Source organism: Nothoprocta perdicaria, unplaced genomic scaffold (genome assembly GCF_003342845.1).
Source record: "Nothoprocta perdicaria isolate Ctin4 unplaced genomic scaffold, notPer1 scaffold_409, whole genome shotgun sequence".
NCBI classification, from domain to species: Eukaryota; Metazoa; Chordata; class Aves; order Tinamiformes; family Tinamidae; genus Nothoprocta; species Nothoprocta perdicaria.
This window is the reverse complement of record NW_020455654.1, coordinates 208,324-230,353: the sequence shown is the minus strand read 5'-3', so window position 1 is coordinate 230,353 and position 22,030 is coordinate 208,324. Positions and strand designations below refer to the sequence as shown.

Genomic DNA, 22,030 nt, shown 5'->3' with positions numbered 1-22,030 from the left:
GGTTTGCACCAGTTTATTCCACCTTCTCATTCCCTTTCTTTTCTGTTGCCAAATTGTAGTTGCATGACCTGCTAATAACTTATCAAGTCAGGACCCAATTAAATGGTCTAAAGGAAGGAGTGTCAGGGCTGCTTAAGTGGCAAATTGTTAGATATGAGCAAATAAGAAACCTGAGAAAGAGGAGTGGACATAGTCAGAAGAATAGAGACCATTAGATTCTGAATTGGGCAGCTGGAGCCATACTTGATCATTTTCCATGAGATCGATCACAGCACTGCCAGAAGCCTGGTCAAGGTATCCTTTCTTATACTCATCATAAGTATACATGACTGGGGAACCATTTTTGTAGAGCGCAACCCAAACATTTGTTCCTTTTGCATGTACATGGTAAGAGAAGTAGTAAAGTCCAGGGATTCTGCAGGTGAAGATTCCCGTTCTGGGGTCATAGTGTTGCTGCCTATTGTATAAGATCTTATCAAATTTGATAGGGACTGTTGCTGCTGGGTAAGCTTTTGAGAGGATGACACTGAAAGCAGATACTGGCATCCCTGTAAGGGCTTGGTTTACTCCTGCTTTCATAAAAGACATTCCTGATAGTTCTCGAGACTCTCCTGCTTTCACATAGCCTTCAGGGATGACAGCTTGGCCAGGGGGACCAGGAGGACCTGGTGGGCCTGGCAAGCCAGGCTCTCCATTGTTACCCTTAGGGCCAGGGGGTCCAGGGGGTCCCATGGGTCCAGTTAAGCCTTTGGTAGAAATACCTGCTGGACCTGGCAATCCTGGAGCTCCTGGCTCACCTTTTGCACCAGGGGCTCCAGGCATGCCAGGGGGCCCAATGGGGCCTCTGGTCCCAGGTATTCCTGAAGGTCCTCTGGGGCCTGGCTCGCCATTGATCCCTGGTGTACCCTTCATTCCCTGTGGGCCCATGGGACCAGGCAAGCCAGGGAGCCCAGCATGGCCAATGTCACCTTTCGGTCCAGGAAAACCTGGGTGTCCCTTAGGACCAGCAACCCCCTGTTCGCCTGGGTATCCTGGTTTTCCATCTAAGCCTGGCAAGCCTCTTTCACCTTTTGCTCCAGGGAATCCTGCAGGGCCTACAGGGCCCATGTCRCCTTTGGGTCCAGGTAGGCCATGTTCGCCAGGTAAACCTTTGAGTCCTTGAGGGCCCATGTTTCCTGGTGGCCCGGCAGGCCCTGGTTCACCTGGCACGCCTGCTGGGCCTTGGTCTCCTTTTGCTCCTGGAATGCCAGGAAGACCTTCAGGCCCTCTGTGTCCTTTCATCCCTGGCAATCCTGGCTTTCCAAATCCTGGCAGACCTGGGGATCCGGGTAAACCTGCTGCTCCAGGGAGTCCTTTGGGTCCAGGCATACCTGCTGCTCCTGGTGGTCCAATTGGTCCAGGCTTGCCAACACCAGGTTGTCCAGGTTCTCCAGGGGGACCCTGGGGACCTTGGATACCAGCTGCTCCAGGTGCACCTGGTAAACCTCTGTCGCCCTTCAAACCTGGCTGACCTGGAAGACCATTCTCACCAGGCTTCCCTATCCCAGCAGGACCAGGGAGGCCTCGGGGTCCCTGTGGACCTGGAAGCCCCCTGCTACCTGGGCGGCCTGGAACTCCAAATCCAGTTTCTCCCTTTTGTCCATTTGCACCGGGAATACCTGGCTCTCCCTTCTCACCAGGAAGACCCCTTGGCCCTTGAGCTCCTGGAGGGCCCTGTGGTCCAGGCTTGCCAGGAACAGATAGTCCTGCAGGGCCAGGAATGCCAGGGGGTCCTTGTGGCCCTCTTGCTCCTGGGAGCCCAACTGGTCCAGCATCTCCCTTCTCACCAGGTAATCCTCGGTCTCCTGGCTTTCCTGGTAAACCTGGCATGCCGGGCTTTCCAACAGCAGAGAATCCAGGAGGTCCTGGGGGACCAGGGGGACCCTGCAGACCTGGACTTCCAAATCCAGGTTTTCCTGCAGGACCCGGTTGTCCTCTTGGTCCAATAGGGCCTGGGGGACCAGGGGGTCCTTGTTCTCCCCTTATCTGCACACCTGTGGCAGAGAAGAAGACAGCTCAGTCAGGACAGCTATACAAGACTTGAAGATCAGTAGTGTGGTGGTAAACATCCAAAGGATTAATTTGAACCTCAATGAAGTCAAATGCAGTAATGCAATCAGTCACGAAGGACCTGATCTCAGGGTCAGAACAGAAAAAGTAACTCAATGTCCCAACATGATTAAGTAACAGAAGAAGCAGATGTGCTATAGTTGTGCAATGGGAATGACAAGTGACAAAACATCTAGAATATTTTTTGAATTGAATACATCAAGCGGCCTCAGAGGGGTTTAGAATGTTGTGCAATAGATGTAAACACTTAAAGAGGAAAGAAAATATGGATTTAGCATTGATGAAGTGAAGTGAGGAGTATTTCCTGTTAGCTGCCTAATACAGAGGATATGCAGATGTCTCAAGAAGAAAGGAGATTTTTTCCAATTGATCATTTTACCCCTTGCAGCTTCTTTGCTTGTTCTTTTCCAAATAATACTTTTCCATAKCTTTTCTATAGCAAGAGCAACACTGTGATATTTATTTTCACTAAAATCATTACTATTTTTGAGTTAAATACTGTTTCTTTACAGTCTATATCACTGGTTCTCTTCATAAATCAAGTTGGTGTGGTATATAAATCAGACAGTGCTGTAGGCTCATGGTTTGCTCAGCTAACAGGCATCCTTCTCAACTGGACCTAGCATTGCGGTGCTAAAGCTTTGTTTCTTTTTTAAGCTTGTATTTATGCTATATTGGCAAAAATAAAGAATAAATCTTGAATGCATAGCTGCAGTAATGATCAGTCTTGCATTGAAAAGCCACTGGAAAAAAAAAGAAGAAAAGAAGAAAAGGAAGAAACTTCTGTACAGCTGAAGCATCCCTTCAGAAATTAATTGATGCCAGATTTATTAGTGAGATATTTGACCTCTTTTCTCTAGAAATACAAGTCAGGGAARAGAAGTGATGCTTGTTTGTGGGGAATTCACAGCTTCCTATTGGAATTAAGATGTTGATTTATAAAATATTACAGAGCAGATTAAAATGAATATTACTAAATGGTTGTTTAGTAAAATGCAGTGAAAATGCAGCAGCTTGTAGCATTATAGAAATACCATAATTATAGTGAATATTTTAAGAAAAGACATAAAGGGAGACTGGGGGATATAGGAAGCACCTGGATTTGGATTCCATAGTGTCGATATAGTCTGCTTGATGCATGCTTAGAAAAAGCTGTTAACTGTCAGCAAAAGTTCTGGAAAACTTTGCATTTCAGTATCTTGAAAGAGAGCAGAGTATGAATAAAAGCATGTGCAAAGACTGTTAGATAATAAATTGCTTTTTCCAATTTTTGCTAGTCTTGATAAACCAAAAATGAGATGAGATAGTAAGAAGAAAACTATTCTTGTGCATATGACATTTTCTAAAAATATACATACAGAAGATCTGTATGTATGTGTCTTTGATTTTGATTTGATTCTGCAAGGTTGCTTTCTTCCTATATTGCAAGGGAAATAGTTCTTATTTACCAGCCATGGAAAGTACATTCTCCTTTTTGCTGATGCATGAAAGGATATCACCTCAGTTTGCACACCTTGCTRTCTTGTCATCTCTTAACGCAATGAAAAAGAGGATAGCTCAAAATCCTGGAGGCAGGAAGAAAACAATGCCTGTCCTTCAATAATAAACTGAAAATGCAGATATTCTTCTTTATGTCATGCAAAGAGATTGCAAAATCTGTAACTAAGTGATGAGTCTCATGCAGTCTATCTACCTAGTTGATAGTCTTGAATTTCTTACTGCTTAACTCCAGGATTCAGTAGAATTCGTTTCCAAGTTTGTTTTCTTGTAATATAGGTGGTACCAGAAAAGGCATATTTTAAGAACACCATATGAAGCTGGGAAAGGCTTAAGACCAGCAGAATTAACATATACCCTGCAGTGGAAGTAGCATGTAAATGTTCTCTCAGCTTTTTACAGTTTCTTTTTACCACAGATGACAGTGCTGCCGTCACTGAAAACAGTTTACTGAGCTAGAGTGTGCCCCACCTGAATTTACTCCATGTTCTAAAACTGAAAGAAGATTCTAGTGACTTCAGAAATTACCTTTTAACGTAAAGAGTTGGGAGAACATGATCAGATCCCATTAAAGTCTTTGTGCAACTACCTAGACAGAGTTAATGCTGTCCCCATTGTAAAAACCTATATTTTCCCCCTAACACCTTACTTCAACTGCATGAATTTCAGTTTTCATTATAGTGGAATCCAAAAACAAGCCATTATCTGGGTTCTTTGGCAGATAACAAACAAATGGCCACAGCCAGGTGTGCACTTTTATAACTATAAATCAAGGAACTATGTCCAGGCCTGCCAGGGGAAATGCATTTGCATTGAATATAATTTCTGCAGTTAGGCAGCATTTATTTTATTCAGCTATACTTGGGTAAAATGCAGCTATTACACTGACCTGGCTCTCCATTTTTTTGCAGGGTTTGAGGAGGGGGAGGAAGGGGGACAAAATTAAGCCACAGAGCTTCTTACTGCTTCCTACCTCATTTTATGAATCAAGGATTGATAGAAAGCTGCATCTACTGTGGTGGATACTGTCTTTTGTGTAAGATATTAAAATCTCTATTCATATTTATATTATATTTATATATTTATATATATTTATGTGGTATAGAAATGATAGTTAAGTCTTAGTGAAAGACAGCTGGGCACATTAATGAAGTAGGATTTCTACCAGGAAAATTGAAGTAGTAGTTGGCTATTCTTCTATATTTCTTGGCACATGTCTTGATACAGAATTGATTTATATAGTTTGAGTGCAGTATTTATATATTAAGTATGAAAACTTCAGCATAACCTCCAATAGAGCCTTATTATTTYGTTTAAATACTGCTGAACAGTTAGACTTAAATCTGTGATTATTTTCAACTAAGAGTTTCATGAAGAATTCAGTGCAATGAACAAATAGATTATTAATAATGTGCTAGTATATTTATGAACTGATAACCCTAAATACACATGATAAAGGAAAGTATACTCTAACTGGAGAGCTCTTAGGGGTGATATTTTTAATATTGTTAAACAATTTAATCAAATTAAGTAAAGATATATTTAATATCTATTAAATATAGATATAGCTGTCAGCAGAAGCACTTTCTGTGCTCACAACATTGGAGCACAACATTGGAACATTAGTTGTTTACTAAGTAAAATTAAGGAAAAATATAATTTGGCTTTATTGGTCTGGTGGGTGCCTATACAAGGATCTCTTCAACAGAGTTTACATGTTAAGTGAAGAGTCTGGTCTTTGGAGTCTATTTTTTTWAAATATAAAACAATAGAAATTAAAAATACTAAATAATAGTTCTACATTTATGCTACATTATTTTGAGTAGCAAATAATAGCAGAGTGAAGAACAGTTAAAATGAAAATACTTAAAAGTCTGTAAATTAATCCTTCAGTTTAGCTTGCTTTGTTTCATAAAACAAAGTGGTAGATTTGTCATTCATCTGAAGTCATGTGCACTCAATAGGCTTGTGAACAGATAGGAAAAGATACCAATGATGGAAAGTTTGCAGTATGCTGCTGGAGCTACTTGCATATGTAAAAACTCAATAGAAGCCTTTACAGTTAGGAGTGATGAACTTGGTTSTGTAGTTTGCTGTCTATTCTTCTGTGAACATCCCAGGATAGAAAATAATCTCTAGCACACTTTGCTCTCTTCAGTCTCTTCTAAAATTCCCCTATAGGTTGTTTTTTTTTTTTCCAGCAAGAAGAGTAAGAATGGATTCTAGGCCTCCATTTTGAGGCTTGTTCCCAAACTGAGGATTTAATAAGCAAGTTGCTCAGGATTGGACTCCAAATTCTGTATATATGTAGGTTATTTCTTTGGCAGTCTAGTGTATAGTTTATTCCTTTCCTTAAATGCACAACATCTTAGATTTTTCTCAGGTTAGTATAACCTTTCTAAATATGAAGTTACACGTATATTAGACTGTTACTTAATATTTAAAGTGAAAACTTGGTTCAGGATAACTCATTTCTCTTCTCCTTACATCCTATTTCTTGGCTACCTTCCTCATCCTTTTTTTTTTTTTNCTGTTTTCCCCCTTCTCTCTTTTTCTGTCTTCTTTTGAACTTCAAAAAAAAAAAAGTTGAGAAAAATTTGTAGAGGAGAACTAAGTAAACAGGCAAGGAACTAAGTAAACAGGCAAGGAATAAAGTTATAATAGTGTTTTGGGTTTTTTTGAGCAAATTTCCCAATCATTCTCTTTTCTGTGCCTTAGTCTCCACTGCAAGATCATTCTTGCAATATGTGAGCTGAGACCTTTGGGGTGGCGTTAGGACTTCTCTTTGGGTTTCCCTTGTGCTACTCAGGAGCATTCATTCCAAAGGATCAGTCTGCAGCTCATCTGAATTGAACCTCCTAAATGCATATGGTGTGGATGCTATGCCCTGAGCAGCAACTATGTCTTTTTCCACTATACTGCTCTATTTTGTAATGCAGACGTAGTCTAAAACATTCTTTTCCTCATAAATAAAGAAGAGCTCAAAAAACAGGATTTGGAAATCCTATTTCTGAGTTCTTCATTCAGTTTTCCTCACTCTAAATATGTGAGATTAAATAAAAGTCAAAACTCCTCTGAATAAAATTACAAACTCCAGAAGATAATACCATTCTTGGGAGAAGATGGGGATGTTAATAGGGAAAGATCAGTACTCTTAATTTTAGTGAAAATAACTGAATAGAGACTACTGATGAACTCTTAGGAGTACAATTCATCAAATAAAACCAGCACCTAGGGAGTTAAAAATTTTGATTTTCAAGTTTTAAAAAGGCTTTGATATGAGTGAGAATTAAATATTAATAATAAAACTGAGCTCATGAACTTTTTTACAGTATACAGTTAAGAGTAGCCTCGCATATGACTTGTAAAGGCAATGGGGATAAATTTACTTTCCATTATCTTCATTCTGCCTGTGACAGGTTCAATTGTATTTTATCTATACAGTCTGTCATAAGATTGATTTTAAAATCAAGTAAAGTTTTCCTAGCAGGGATAGAATTGTTATATTACTATTAGAGATTAATACTAAGAGTATAAACTGAAGTCACTTGTATGAAGAGCTGTAGAAGTTTCTCTCATATTTTTAAGAATGTAGGTGAAATCATTTTGACTTTTGGGAGTTTAAACAAGTCTGCATTTATCCATATGCACTGGAATTATATTCAAACTCTCACCAACCACCTGTTTTGAGTAGTTTTCTTCTAAATATTGTAGATAGATATTTTGTTATTTGAAAACACCAGGATTGAGTCAAGAGGCCCGAAGATTATTAGCATGTTATACATAATTATGCACTTAATACTGTTTGATTATTCACAATACTCAATACTAGATCTGTGGCTATGGTTTTGTTCCTGTTCTATATCCCTGTAGCAATTATTGTCCATAGTCTCTGACAAGTGTGCATCTTTGTCAAAGGAGGCACAAGAGTGAAATGATAATATTCCTTTAAACTATCAATGAAAATTGAATACCAATATAAACAGAAAGCTTTTGTTCATATATTTATACACTAAAGAGACCTGATTAGTTTATTACAAAAAAAAAAAAAACAGGAAACTTACCTTGACTTTTTACATTGAATGGTAAGAACTGAGGGCCCTTAATGCTGGATTGTTTCTGGTATTGCTCAGAAAAATACCCATCACTACCATGGACATTGTTCAGACAGAGCAGCAGCAGTAAGGATATTTGTAAATGCATGTTCCAAAATCCGATCTGTGTTAGAAAGAGGAAGAAAAAGGTTGTTTTAAAGAAAAGTTGATCAGTTTTCTGTAAATTAATAAATGGGTTTTCTTAGCTATTAAAAACTTCGTATTATTTTGTAATTAATTCCTCTGGCTTTTGCCTAACTGTGAAAAACACTCCCAAGAAAAGAAGGAATCAGTTTTGCTAACTGAGGATTTTGGATGCTCAGGATCATCTATACATACGTAAGAGGCAAGAATCTTTTTGTTACTCTTCCAGATATTACTTCCTCTTGGAAAGAGAAATAATGCTAAACAGTTGCAAATTAAAACCACTGTTTTCAGAAATCATTTTGCTGGTTATACTAGCCCCCTGAAACCAAGGTCATCCCATATCAAAACTCCTGAAATGAAGAAAGTTTTCTACAGAAATGCATAGACACTCTACCATGACCTTATTGCCTGTGTCTAATGCGATAGCAAATGCGGCATGAAGTCCAGTCTCCCTCAGCATCAATGGCAAGAATCTCACATTGCTATACTTGAACCCAGGATTTTACCTGTGGTCCCCGGTGGCATTAAGGATGCTGTGACTAGCACATGAGTATCAACCCTCTCTCCCGAAACCATCTACCCTGGAGCAGTTAGCTGCAAAGCCAAATAAAATGAAATGAATTTATGGCATACCAGGCTGTTGTGGAGGTCCAACGCAGAGCAGAAGAGCAGTGAATCCTCCTCTGCTGAGGAGTTCTTCTGCCACAGGTGAGTGAGCAGAAGCTGATGATTTCAAGTGTCACCCCTGGGTATTTATATGATTTTGGGTGACTACTGGACGTAAGCTCCTCCCCCCAAATCAGTAAGCAGTAATTATCCCTGTGTGTATGTGTGTTTTTTGGGGGTGGGTGAAGCTATTTTGGGCAGGCATTCTAGATCCTGTTACTTTTTTTCCCCTTGGATTCTTCTGTTCTTGGTGAAATCGTATTGCTCATAATTTGTATTTTCTTAAATTTTTGCATCCACTCTGTTTCTAGAACTGAGAAAGGTAACACTGGAAAAAATCATGATCTTGTAAGTAAGGTTGATAATTTCAAATGCTTCATTTGGATTTCTCTGTACATGTTTTAAGGAAAGAAATACAAACTTTGAGCTTTGGTGAGTAATGCAATAAAAACTGCTGAGACTGCAGTGTAGATCACATATCTGAGCAATCGTTCACTGGGGTGAGAATAGAGGGCTTACAATTAGTTAAGATATTGGTTAGCAAGTTGTGCGCATGCCTGAAGATTACTTTTAACCAGTTATTGCTTTAGTAGGCTGTTGTTTTCAGATTATATTTTTTGACTTCTATTGTTGTGATGCTGGAGCTATAGTATCACCTCTTTGATGTATGCAGCATGTTAAGGCTTCTTACATGCTTACATGCTTACAAGTTCTTGAAATGTAAGCTTTCATTATACAGTGAGGACTCTTTTTTATTATTCAGTTGTAGCAAATRTATTGAAGATTACTGCTTAAAAAATAAAATATGCAAGTGTTAGGGAATGAGAATGGGGTATTTTTCCTACATTTAGTAGGAAATCTTTGTGGGGTAGAGGGAAGTTCAACCAAATGTTTCTATTGCTGTATTCTTACTAGCTATGTGTTGTTCCTCTTAATTGGGTTCAGATTAGTAAATTTAACTACCATTGTTGCTGGATCAAACTTGGTCATAGTTTATCTCTTTTTAAACCTCCCTTTTTTAAAAAATTCTTCACATTATGGATAGATTTTAGGCATTATGAAAGTTTGTTAAACTAGTCATGTTTAATAGACTGTATCCACACCTTAGGACTTCTTCTCCGAATAAATGACGGAGTCCTAGAAGTATTTCATCATCATTTYTATTGGTGTTCTATTATTTACAATCCCTGGATTGTTTGTTGCTCTAAAACTTCATTAAAGAGTAGAAATAAAAAGAAGAAGCAAACCTCGCCCATTTGGGATGAAAGCATAGAAATAAATATCTGGTACATACCTTGTCTTTATKGAATATTCTAAATAGAAATAAATGTATATAAATTATCTGTCAGTTAAAACTCCTCAGTCAGTTACAACTTTTTGAAGGGATATGACCTTGTTATGTATCAGTCAGTCACACAAGAGTTGGATTTTTGAATATGTTTGAAATTCTCTATTTTCCTTGCATCAAAGATAATTGGGGGGGAAAAAAAAAGGAAAAGTGATATCTCTGGCATTGCTAAAAGAAACTGAGCATGTGTTTAAGTTATTTACTATTTTGATGAGGTGAGTGTCTAAGATTGTATTTATTTTTCAAATTAATTTATTCCCTTTGTGYAACTTGATGGACAAAGCAATACCTGTGTAGGAGAACATATATGCACCCATATATGTATCATAAAACCAATTTTAGAAAAGATGTAATTAGGCCAGAATACTCGCATATTATAACATTGGAATACTAATAAATAACCTGTGTTACTATGGGTCCTCATGCATGGTAGGTACATGAGGGAGCCCTATTACCACTTCAGCCAAAACACTGAGCTAGTGGCCCTGAACTGTGCAGCTGTCCCATGGAGTGGCAGGTTAACATGGGCTGAATTTCACTGCTTTGTGTCTTTGTTTAATTCCAGACTCTTCAAGTGACAGCTTTTTGGGGCCTCTATGTATTAAGGCAAATATCCTAGAACACAAGTTATTGTACTAAAAGAGACCAATGGACCATCCAGTCTATCCTACTTTCAATTGTACTAATACATTTGGTTGCCAGAGAGTTATTTAATGTTGTGATTTAAAAAATGACTGCTGCAATAAATTATTTAATGTATTGTCAAACAGTTCTTCTATTCTTCCTAGCCATCCTCTAAACAGCATTATGTTCTATTTTCGTAAATAAACCCTTTTCTCTGCAGACTTAAGCCTGCAACCCTGTTATGCTTGTGGAGTTTAGCCAATATAGTCATCAGTTGTTTTCACAGGAAGTTTGCAAGTCTGAGATGGTATTTGTATTCCTCGTATAAGCACTCAGTTGCTTTTAATCTTTTGAAGAGGGAAGCTTTGTCCTTAAGTTGTTTGGGTAACTTTTCAAGCTGCTTCATTTAAAAGTCAGACTGGATAAATTCAAATGAGAATCCACTGATCCAGTTTTGGCAGAGGCAATGAATGTATGGGCATTTAATTTATTTCCTCCTTGAAGAAAATCAACTTCAGTCSCCCTGTTTTTGGCTCACATAAACCCCAAAATAGCCTTTAATTTAAAAATATTTAAGTATATGACTCTTGGTGGGAAGTGTGGTTGTTGCTAATTTGACAATATTTGGCTAAGAAAGGAACATAAGATGGCAGTTCTGTGCACACATAGTTTCATGATAATTTCTAGCCTAATTCATAAATACCCCCATAGCAGACACACTTATGCTACAAAGCATCAGTAATGGGCACTTCTGTTTGTTCAGCAGCCTCACTTCCCACCTTGTCTCCTTATGGGCAGGAAAGTGAATAATCTTTATGTACCTCGGTGTAAACAAGGAAAAATTGTGAGGTTAAAAGGTATATTCAGGAGAATAAAAAACTTTTAACCTTGTGTTTGACCTGAGCTCCACCCTATTGTGCTACATGATGCTACTTCTTTGGGCTGAGGTTTTGTTTTTTGTGGTTTTAGGAAATGGAGGTGGAATTGGAGTTTGCATCTTTCATGTGCTTTCCCTGTTGCTGTGGATATTTTCTATTGGAAGAGCACTACACGTGTTTAGCTCTGAGTGCGCGTATGAAGGGTAGGCAGCCAAATATATTTGCACATGCAAATATATGTGCAATATGCATGCTTGTGTGTTGTGTGTGCCCATTTACAGTAACAGCCCATTTTTAAAAAAGAAAGGTTATTTACAAGCCTGTTTCAAAGTACTCAGATACCTTTTTGTATGTCACTATGTTTAGAAATTTTTCTTTGCTTTTGAATGTCTTTCCTTCCCTCCCTGTAGAACAGTGTTAGTAAAGGGTAGTGGCGTGATAGGATGCTCCATTGTGCCGTTCCAGAACTTGCTTTCAGTTATCAGGGATTTCCTCATTCCATGTAAAAATAGGCGTGATAGTGTTTTTCAAAACAGCAATTTAATAGTTTAAGTCCTAAACATATTGCAATAAAAAAAGTCCTCAGGACTATATGAAGTATATATTGAAATCATAGATTCTTTAATGCTATTTGCATCGGTGTGTGCTGGTCAGTTGTGAAAGGAATCAAATGGTTATTTTCATATTTCTTTTTTTTGGTATAATCTCAATTTTGGAGAAAGAGGAAAAAAAGAGAAATGTAGGTGGGAATTTTTTCCTGGCTTCCCTTTTGAAAAATAGTCTAATAAAATCAGGATAATTTTTTATTGGTGACATAAAATCTCAATGCTGTTAGGAAAACGCAAATATTACTATCTATAGTTTGTATCTATAGTTTGTGCTTTTCAGTGTTGTAATTCAGTTCCAGTTTTCTTACCTGCCTGAAGTAAACTTAGAGAGCTCTACCCTTGTCTTTCACAAATGTTTCTTTATAAAAATACTTATAAGTAATATTTATGGTAACTACCATTTTGAAATGGACTCTAACAAGTTGTCACATTGCTACTGATGATGAAATTCTCCAGTCTAAAATTTTGAGTCCTATAGGAGAGGATCTCTGGAGTTTGTAAGTGGAAGTTGAAAGCCTGCCATGAAATTAAAGGAGTAATTGGATTGCTTAGCTTGTGATGAGCTTTACCGTGCACCAGATATGTTAAATTTTCTCAGCTCCGTGGTTTAAAATTGTCCTGCTTCCCTCCCTCCCATCACAAATTGCTGAGCTGTGTTTGTATCTGACTCTTGTAATGGCCAGATAAGCTTGAAATATAAGTGCAGAAGAAAAAAGTGCTCCATTGTACTTTTTTAATGGGAAAAACTAACAGATTTATTATTATAGTTATTATTATTATCTCTTATCATTCACTGTCAGATATATCGAAAACATCCAAAGGAAGAAGGAACACCCTTGATTTTTTTTTCTTCTTTAGAGCTACTTTTTATTTACACAGGGGATATTACACGTTCTAACAGCAGTCACTTGAACTGCACTGCGCTGGAAACCACCTTGGTGAAGTGACTGTTTACCTTCCTAATGGCATAATAAATATGACTTCAGTTTTAGCAGGCATGCCTTCTTTTGTAATTAGTAGATGCACAGTTGAGGTAATCTGTAGGGAAGTGTTGTCTCATCCAAATTTATACATTGAGATACAATTCTTGCTTAAAATAAGCAAAGCAAAGAAGTTCTGTTTTACCCAGACCTTCTATGGTAGTCTTTTTATAGGTACAAAGCTCTTCTGCTTTTAACATTTGTAATTGTGGTTGAATAAATGTCCTACTTTTAAGTAGTTGTGGGAAGATGGCCTGTATTTATTCTGGCACTGTGAAACTCCTTAGTGACCAGTTTGTTCTGTTTAGTTCAGGTGACCCGATTGCAACAGCTGTATTTAGTATAGCAGCACATTTAAATAGATGACTCCCAATTAAATATTTATGGTTGTATTTTGATTCGACTAGTTTGCAGAGGCACTGAATAGTGATGCTGAAACATCAGGAAATGATCTCTTCCACATGTGTTATAGAGAAGGCCTGGAAATTGGTGTGAATTTCAGATATCTACATCCTCATATTCAGATAGTATTTAATGAATACTTTTTTTAACAACATCATATTGTTTGTGGTTGCATTTTGTTTTGGTTGTACAAATAGGCTAATCTTCCTTTAGAGAATTTACAATACTACAATAAAATATAGCAAATAGAAGGAGTGGTATAAAGAAAGTTTTTCAGTACTTTGGTTATGCTGCTGGCCTGACCTTAGTTTTAATTCATCCTCCCCTGCCTTTGAAAGCAACAGCATTTGATCAAGTGAATGTGTTAGTATGAATCTCAATAGATCTGGCTTCAGATCCATTTAAATTAATTAAATTAAATTAAATTAAATTAAATTAAATTTAAATTGCTCGCTTTTCAAGATAACCAAAAACAAGATATTTGTGTAGAGTGTAAGTTTTGTTATAATAATTGCTAATACTCATCCTTTTTCCCACTCACAGAATAGAATAGAATAGAATCGACGAGTAGAAATTGTAAATACTTAAATACAGATATAAAGATCTCACTTTTCAATAGAGTATTCTTAAGTAGCATCAGGCAGGTACTGGCAAGATTTGTGTTTTTCTGTTGAAGGGGAAGAGCAGAAAGGACAGCTCACTTAAGTGTTTACAGTTTAGGAAAAGATCAATTTTTCAAAAGAGCTAGATTTGTTAGCTAAACAAATATGAAAATCTTTTTCTAAAGATTTTTCTAAATTTTTCTAGAAAATTTATTTTTCTAAAGTTCTTACTCTTCTAGTTTAACATTTCAGCCCACTATCACTTTRCCTGATTCATGAGAGCAAACCTCAGCAGACACATAAAAAATGCAAAATAGTCACGTTAGAAATGACTTCTTAATTTTTATTTGTTCCCTGCTCTGTTTTTCTGCAGTTTTTACCAGATTTTTTAGTATCTTGTTTGGTCTCTCTACCTGCTATACTTGGGATTTCTCTCAGACTCCCCTGGGTCACAGTGACTAAAGTAGAACCCAAGCTAAAAGAGGGGAGAACCACCCCTACTTTTCCAGGGGTGAAAAGGTTCAAGCAGCTTCCTCAGGTATTCARTAATTAGGGGAGTCTTCCAAATAGTTGGCAAAAAATAGGCATAACTGAGCTGCATTTTTCATGCCTACCCACTGGAGCAAGTCACCAGCCTGCTGAATAGCCCCATTCATTGTCCTTACTACCTGCTGTGGTATGGAAGGTTGTTTTTAAACCTTCATGTTTAAAAACAGGTGGCAAAAGTGGAAAAAATAATCTGGACTATTACACCCAGAACAAATAAAAGTTGCCTGACTTCACTTTAAAAACAAGGAGGTAGTTGGTATTTTCTAACAATGTCCGTTATGTTAAATATTGTTGTTTCCTCTTTTTTATTTTTTTATTTGAAATGTAAGAAAGTTCAGTTGGTGGTTGAATCGCAAACTTTGTATATTCTTTTACTTACACAAAATATGCTCAAGTGTATGGAGTGTAATTGTTCATTATGATTATTATTAGGACTGTTCTTATTTTCTTTCAGTTGAGACTGGACCTTACAGTCATTACATTGTAATAAAGGACAGAGATAAAATTACTCATTTGGATTAGGAAAAGTTCTGGAGAAATGACTGCTCTTATTATTAGATATCATTCCTGAAGGTGACAAAATCTTACAAGTGACAAATATCATGCTACCTGACTCCAGGGTGCAAGCTTCAATGTCGCTTGCATTTTCATAGGTGAAAAATAGCATGGACATTAAAGATGATTTTTTAAAGTGTTTTCACCGAAAGGTTATGACACTGAAAGATTTGAGGATTGAAAGATGCCTATATATACAGAGAGAGAGCGAGCCAATAAGCATGCTATGCCACACATATATGTGTGTATGTACATATACACATAGAAAAAATATATATTTTAATTTGGAACAGGTAAGTATTTCCCAGACTAAAGATAGACRAAATGATCTGGAAACCAGGGAAAGAGCTGTCATTGCATCTATTWCCTGACTGAACTCTCACAAAATGGGAAAGATTGTAAGTAGTTCAATATATAAGGTATATGTTGTTGTCAGAGATATTCAAGTCACAGATACTCAAGAAACAATGTCACAGATATTCAGGAAAAAAACAAATGCTGTTTGGTGGCAGCTGAATTGGAAATTAAAGAACTTGAAATTAAGTTGTCTTAATCTTGGCCTGAGTCCTCAGCTTTTGCTTTTGTTGGACCTTGGTGTTGAAAAGCTACAAACAAAAGGGGAAGGCAGGATAAATGMTTTTGTGGTTAGCCTGCACTGGGCTCCAAGCTGCTGTGGGAAGATTGCTTACAAGCAATCTACAACTAGCCTGAAATTGCTTATGCTGTGATTGCARTTTGGCAGTATACATAGGTGTACTCATTTTGCTATATATGTTGTACTCTTTTAATTGAGGCTGTGCCACTATGCTTAATTGAGGCAGTGCTGCTATGCTTTCCTCCCATTTTATTCTCTCTGMATCTGAATTGATTTATTAGCTCTTTGCAGCTCTTGAAAGTCAGCTTTGGAATATTTTGAAAAAAATGAAGCATGTTGTCCATATAGAATCATTTCTATGCTTCTGCTTTGAGCTAAAAAATAGATTTTTTTTTTAATGTRCTTTACTTAGCTGGGTAATAGAGCTAATCATTGCAGCTATAGTGCTGAAACATAACAAAGTGAATTGATAAAGATCTAGAGTGAAGAATAAGTAAATCTCAGATGGTKCTCTGGGAATTCCTCTTTTAGTGGACTGATTCCAAATATTCTGGACTTCTTAAAAGATTCTCCTTGGGTAGAAGTGAAGAGAGGTGTGGTTTAAATGAGTGTTTCCCCACATATATTCCARAGTACTCAAATAGTAGTAAAAGAATTTGGCCACCTACAAAGCCAGTGTGAGATCTTATATTACTACATGTCTTAAGAGGACGCAATAGCATATGATACCAGAAGGGGAGGTAAACATGAACTAAGTAAAGGAAGATACAAAAACCTAGAGAGTTCTTAGGAAGTGTTACTATAATTATTTTCCAAGAATTAAAGGATTGAACAATTGAAGACAAAAGTAAAGAATTTGGGAAATTTGGGCTAAAAATAATGTTACTAGAACACATGTTAACTGCATCTCAATATAAGAATTTTCTTTATGCTAAGTTCATGACCTTTAAATTCATCACAATTAAATCTGATTGATAGAGTCAACTCAGTGTTACTTGGTGTCTTTTCTGGTTATTCAGTTCTGCACTAGAAACAAAACAGAATTCTGTCTTCATACATAMAATCTGATTCTGTATGTTAACTTTTTTAAAAGGTAAATATGCAAAGTAGAATATGCTTGTGTATTTTTGTTTTGCGGCACTTCCAATTCTTTTGGATAATTGAAAAATCTAGTCAAGTTTTGGATGTGAACGAAAAAGGCTTCTTGTGTGGAGAAGATACATTTCCAACTGCAATTTCAGACAAAGTTAGAGGAATGAAATTTGATGTTTGGTTTTGAGATTGAGACCCTTCTATTTACCAGGTTGAAATATTTTTATATAAAGCTGAGCATCTTTAAACACCCTCTTTTTTTAAGAACTTAAACATAACACTGTTTGTCAGTTCACACCTTGAAATATGAGGTCACCAAGAATGAGTGTTAGGTCATTCAGAGAGAGATTATTGTTTCAGAAAATAGACCTCATCTGTAATGTGCTGTGGGACATGTACTGTGGGACATGTTTGCTTACCTAAGTATTAGCAAGTAAAAGTAAAATTAACATTAGTAGCACGTTTTTTCCCTCTGGTTTCTTTTTATACCTGTCTAAATCCAGAGCTTCTCTGGCATGTCCTGTGTGTATAAATTGCACTGGGCTTCAGAGCTGGAGTCCATCCTGGGCTGTGCTGATGACCACTGATGTTTATGTGAACCATGCTAAGTTCCTGGCAGATTTCTTTCTAAAAGGCCTAGGCCTTCATGAAATACTTTATTTCTGAAGATATCAATGTCATTTAGAAAAACTTTTTCATTTGTCTGTATACCAGTAGTTTAAAGGAAATTCTATATAGGCCAATCATGCAGTGAATGTCAACACTGCTAGAATATTGGGAGTTAGCATGGTGACAGGAGCATGAGCTGATTTTTTTTGGTATGTGAGAGAATTTCAGGACAACCTAAAGAACTACTTAATAATACTGYAGGATACTTATAATAGGATAGCTATAATCTCCTCTCCAATTTCTGGAAGAAAAACTTTGTGAGTGCATAGACAAAGGAACATCYCTTACAAACTTAATAGGAGTAAGGGACATGCTTCTGTCATTGCTTTCTAGAACTGTAAATTTTACATGTATACTGGATCATTTTTAGAAGAGGAGAGAAAGATCAACAGTGTAAAGAAGCATCTTCTTTAAGAACGTAACTTATAGTTTCTAGAGAACTTGGTTAAAAGTTGTGGCAATATTATGTAAGAATTTGTCACGTAGAGTTAAGTGAGAACTCAGGATCTTGTCTTTTGGGGAATGAAAAGTCAAAAAATAGGGTCAGAGATTTAAAAGTTCTGAAGATCTAGTTGGCTRAGCTTTGACTTCCACAGTTTCAATAACAAGAAATGATGAGAAGCAACTTCAAGTGACATAAGCCTGAATATTTTGGGAAGTTTTGTTTTGTTTACAAGCTGTGCAGTTATCTTGTTAGCAAAATGCAGGTCATMTCCCTGGGAACTCGGCTTGCTGTGTGTGATGGTCATCTGGGAAGTCCTGGCTCATGTGTGCTGGATGTAGCACCCATAGCACCCAGTGGTGCTAAGTAGTGAGATTTCCACCACGTAAGCGAAAAGGCATCSAAAGGACTATATCATGGAGGGATGTAGTCCATGATTTATCAAACTGTCATAAAATATAGTCTTACATTTCTTCATTGCTGGGGGAAGGTGAGGTTGTAATCATGTAGTAATGACCACATTTGTATTATAGTTTGTATTTAAAACAGTCAGTCAGTTGAAGATGCAGCCTTTTAATATTTTTCTTTGGACTTAAAAGTATTATATTCCTTCTCTGACCCATCCCTAATCATCTCTGTATGGCTACTGTTGGAGATAGAATAGACAGATATTTTTGTCTCACCCGTTATGGCCATTTCTAAATTCTTAAAGCTCATCTCTTGTTTCTGAGGACATTTGTCTAATTCCTGTAAAAAAAGATCTGAACAGATTGAAGGCAGCTAGTCACCATTTTTGTTGAAGGTAGATCAGTCTGCTGAACACCATTAAAGACCCAGGGAATCAGAAAATATTAATGTAACATCTCATTTGTATTTTAGACTTTATCATGCTGCATTTAAAGTTTTGAGCTGTCATATCTGTGATCCATGCTGAGTCTTCATCTATTACTTTGGAGGCATGGAGGGAAATATTTTAATAATAAAAGATTCTGAAATGCTGTACAGTAATAAAGGATTTTGCTTGGTTGTTTTGATTATTTTTTCTTAGTAGCACACAACTAATATCAAGAATGCTTTCCTTTTACCATTCCTCAACTGTGTGCCTGTCAATTTTTAAATATTGTTTTCCAAAATTTGCAAAAGATGAAAGATCAAACTGTAAGGAAACCAAAATGGAAACATATTTTCTTTTCAGGGTATCCTATTTCCAACAGCACTTTAAAAATGTTGTTTCAGTCTCTTCAAAGCTGATGGCTTTCCTGATGACTTTATGGGTTGGTGAAAGTGGTTGTAGACGGAGAGGAAAATTATCATTTAATTGGAAAAGTGAACACTACACATTTTATGCATAAAATATGCAAGCAATAAATTTTAGAAATGAATATGTCTTTTTTACTGATTCTTTCTATTCGTTTTTTCCATCTTCCACACCTTTAGCTCTGCTGTCTGCTTCTCCGTGTATTTGTTGCTTTTTACTGTTACGTCTATATCATTTAGCATGGTGTGGATGAAAGCAGCAATTCATTGCTCCTTTTTATGTCAACTCTTGATATTCATGCATTATCAAACAGGAGCTAAATGGTATAAGTATATTGAGAGTCCTTTCAGGCCAAATTAGGTAAAGTATATTTTTGAAAATGCCTAGCCTCAATTTTTAGATAGCAAGAAACTGCTCTAATGTAAACTTTTCTTATGGCAAATTGTCTGACTCTATTGACGTTGGATTGCTGTAAATAGAATAATTTAACATGTAGGTTAGGTCATATTCTAGTCCATCTAAACATCCCTTCTAAAACACTATACACAAAAGTCAATATTTTAGGTTTAGACCGCAGAAAATGTTGGGCTGTCTAATGACTCACTTTACAGAGTCCCTATAAAAATCCAACCTGAAACAAAACTCAACAATACTGGGATTCAGATGAAATAATTATCTAATTTGAGTGAAAATTCTGTAATTTCTAGTTCTATTTATTACCATAATTTCCTCTCAAGCTGTCTGAGAATGAAACTTTCAGTCTGGCTGGTCTTAAGTAGCATTTGTCCATTCAGCAGAACTGAAGATGATCTGCATTTGAGATCAGGCCACACAGGATCAAAATCACATTTTATCTTTCTCGCTCTATTTGCTTGTACCTAAACAGAAAAGGAAAACCTGCTTCTTGGTTCAGGCTCCAAGAATTTGCAGAGCAATTCAGACCTACAGTGGAATGGTTTCACTGTGATGACAGCCCAAGAGTGCTTTCTGCTGACTCAGGGCATCTTTGGAATTCCAGATACATTTCTTTTGTTTATATCCTTGAATTGACTGGAGCTTCCTCAAGAAGGGAAAAACTACAAATGTTTTACAATGTACTACTCATTTCAAGTTTCTTCTTGCATTTCTCAGACRTACTATCTGAGCTTGAATTTAGATGTGAATTGTTCTCATTGCCTCACAAAGATCTGTCAGTGGTCATTCACTAGATGATTTGTCATGACATCTTTTGTATGTTTAGTAGGAGTTCTTTCTTTCATTTTCAAGTTGAATTCTGTATTAGAGTAACTTGCCATGCAACTTCAGAATGCATGGAATACTGATCTTTAGAAATTTATATTGTCTTAATTTGATTTGACAGTGTAAAAGGTTATACTATCAACTCTATTTGCAAAATTATTCTGTGTCTGTGTGGCAAGCAATAGAAAACCAAAGAATAATTAAGTTTAATTTTTTTTYCACTATTTGTTTGTTAACATACACCTCCACAGAGACTTGAGCTATCAGACCGTCTTATCATTATTCCTACCTCTTTCCTTTCACCAGAAAAAGTGCAATGGTAATGGTAAGAAAACATGTCATGATAGGAACCCTGAAGCATGCAGTGCACAGAAGAGGGAGTGATGTTGGAGTGTATTTTCTGTATGGGGAAAGCATATTTTCTTGTCTGTATAGATGGTCAGTTGATGAAGTTGTTGATGAAGTAACAGGCTTTTTGTTGAGTAGCCTAAAGTGGCTATTCAAGCRCTTATGCGCTACCTATAGTGGGAAAGAACACAAGAAATGCCAAATGGATATGCCCAGTTGTCCACTTAGAGGTCCACTCTTCTGTTGGTGACATCGAAAAACAGATGTATTTAGGGAAAGCATACAAATCTGGATGCATTTTCTGTAGACTCTTTCCTGTCACCCATATAATATCACATATAACAAYCATATATCTGTCAGGGTGTCCCATATGGGAGCTTGGTTGCTGAACAACCTTCCTTGACAATCATCCTTGTATATACAGTGAATAAATCTTTTCTTTTTCAATCACAGTTAAGTAGAAAAGATGAACTCTTGAAAAGTCGATGTCACTGAACATGTTTTTAGGTTGTATGTTGGAATAACTGTATTTCATCTCACTTGCCTCATGACTGTCAGGGGAAAAGACAAAGAAACTAATCGTTGTTAGGTAATCATTGTAAGCTGTTTTTTTGATGATGTCGTTTATAGTTTCAGTTCCCTAATTTTGTTTGCAGCTTCAGAAATRCTTGTACTTCACTGTTAAATGGCAAATAGCCTTTCTTTACACTTGAGGCCTAAACTCTCACACCTGATATTAATTTCCAAATGAAGCATCACATGGTTTAGTATTAGGAACGAAGTAATGAAGATATTCTTTTTGAGTCTTCTTATGCCACCCTCCAATGACTTTTTCCATACCCTTCTGCTTTTCCGCTACTTCTTTTTTTTTCTTACCCCTCTTTAACTGCTACCTTTGTCCAACTTGTTTTCAGTTGTGAATCATCAACGTACCTGTTTCTTAGACTAATCTTTTCTGAAATTTTTCTCTCTTTTTTTTTTTTTTTCCTCAGAAAATTGCCCCTCTTGCTTTCTGTCATTTAAAAATTGTTCCTCTCCTCAATGGAAAATTGTTCCTCTGCTCAATGGAAAGTTCTTTCATTTTCTTCTTCAAACCAAATAAGAACCTGCTTATCCATGAAATGTATGTTACAACAGTTATTTGATTGTGTGAGTACCAGTACAGATTAGGGGTCGACCTGCTGGAGGGCAGCTCCATGGAGAAGGACCTGGGAGTCCTGGTTGACAACAGGTTAATCATGAATCAGCAGTGTGCCCTYGTGGCCAAGAAGGCCAATGGGATCCTGGCCTGCATCAGGAGGAGTGTTGCCAGCAGGTCAAGGGAGGGC

The 22,030-nt window shown here is 36.9% G+C and overlaps 2 protein-coding genes across 2 annotated transcripts in view; one reads left to right on the top strand and one right to left on the bottom strand.

Annotated features, from left to right (window-relative positions):
- The window catches only part of NT5DC1 (5'-nucleotidase domain containing 1), a 130,015-nt gene that overhangs the window by 14,904 nt on the left and 93,081 nt on the right, over positions 1–22,030 (top strand). The gene's annotated exons all lie outside the window — the stretch shown is intronic.
- COL10A1 (collagen type X alpha 1 chain) lies at positions 148–7,830 on the bottom strand. The gene is made up of 2 exons (XM_026045655.1): positions 7,671–7,830; positions 148–2,033 (listed from the first exon to the last, which is right to left on the bottom strand). Exons 1-2 carry the CDS (start codon positions 7,807–7,809, stop codon positions 148–150), a joined length of 2,025 nt encoding a protein of 674 aa, XP_025901440.1. The 5' UTR covers positions 7,810–7,830.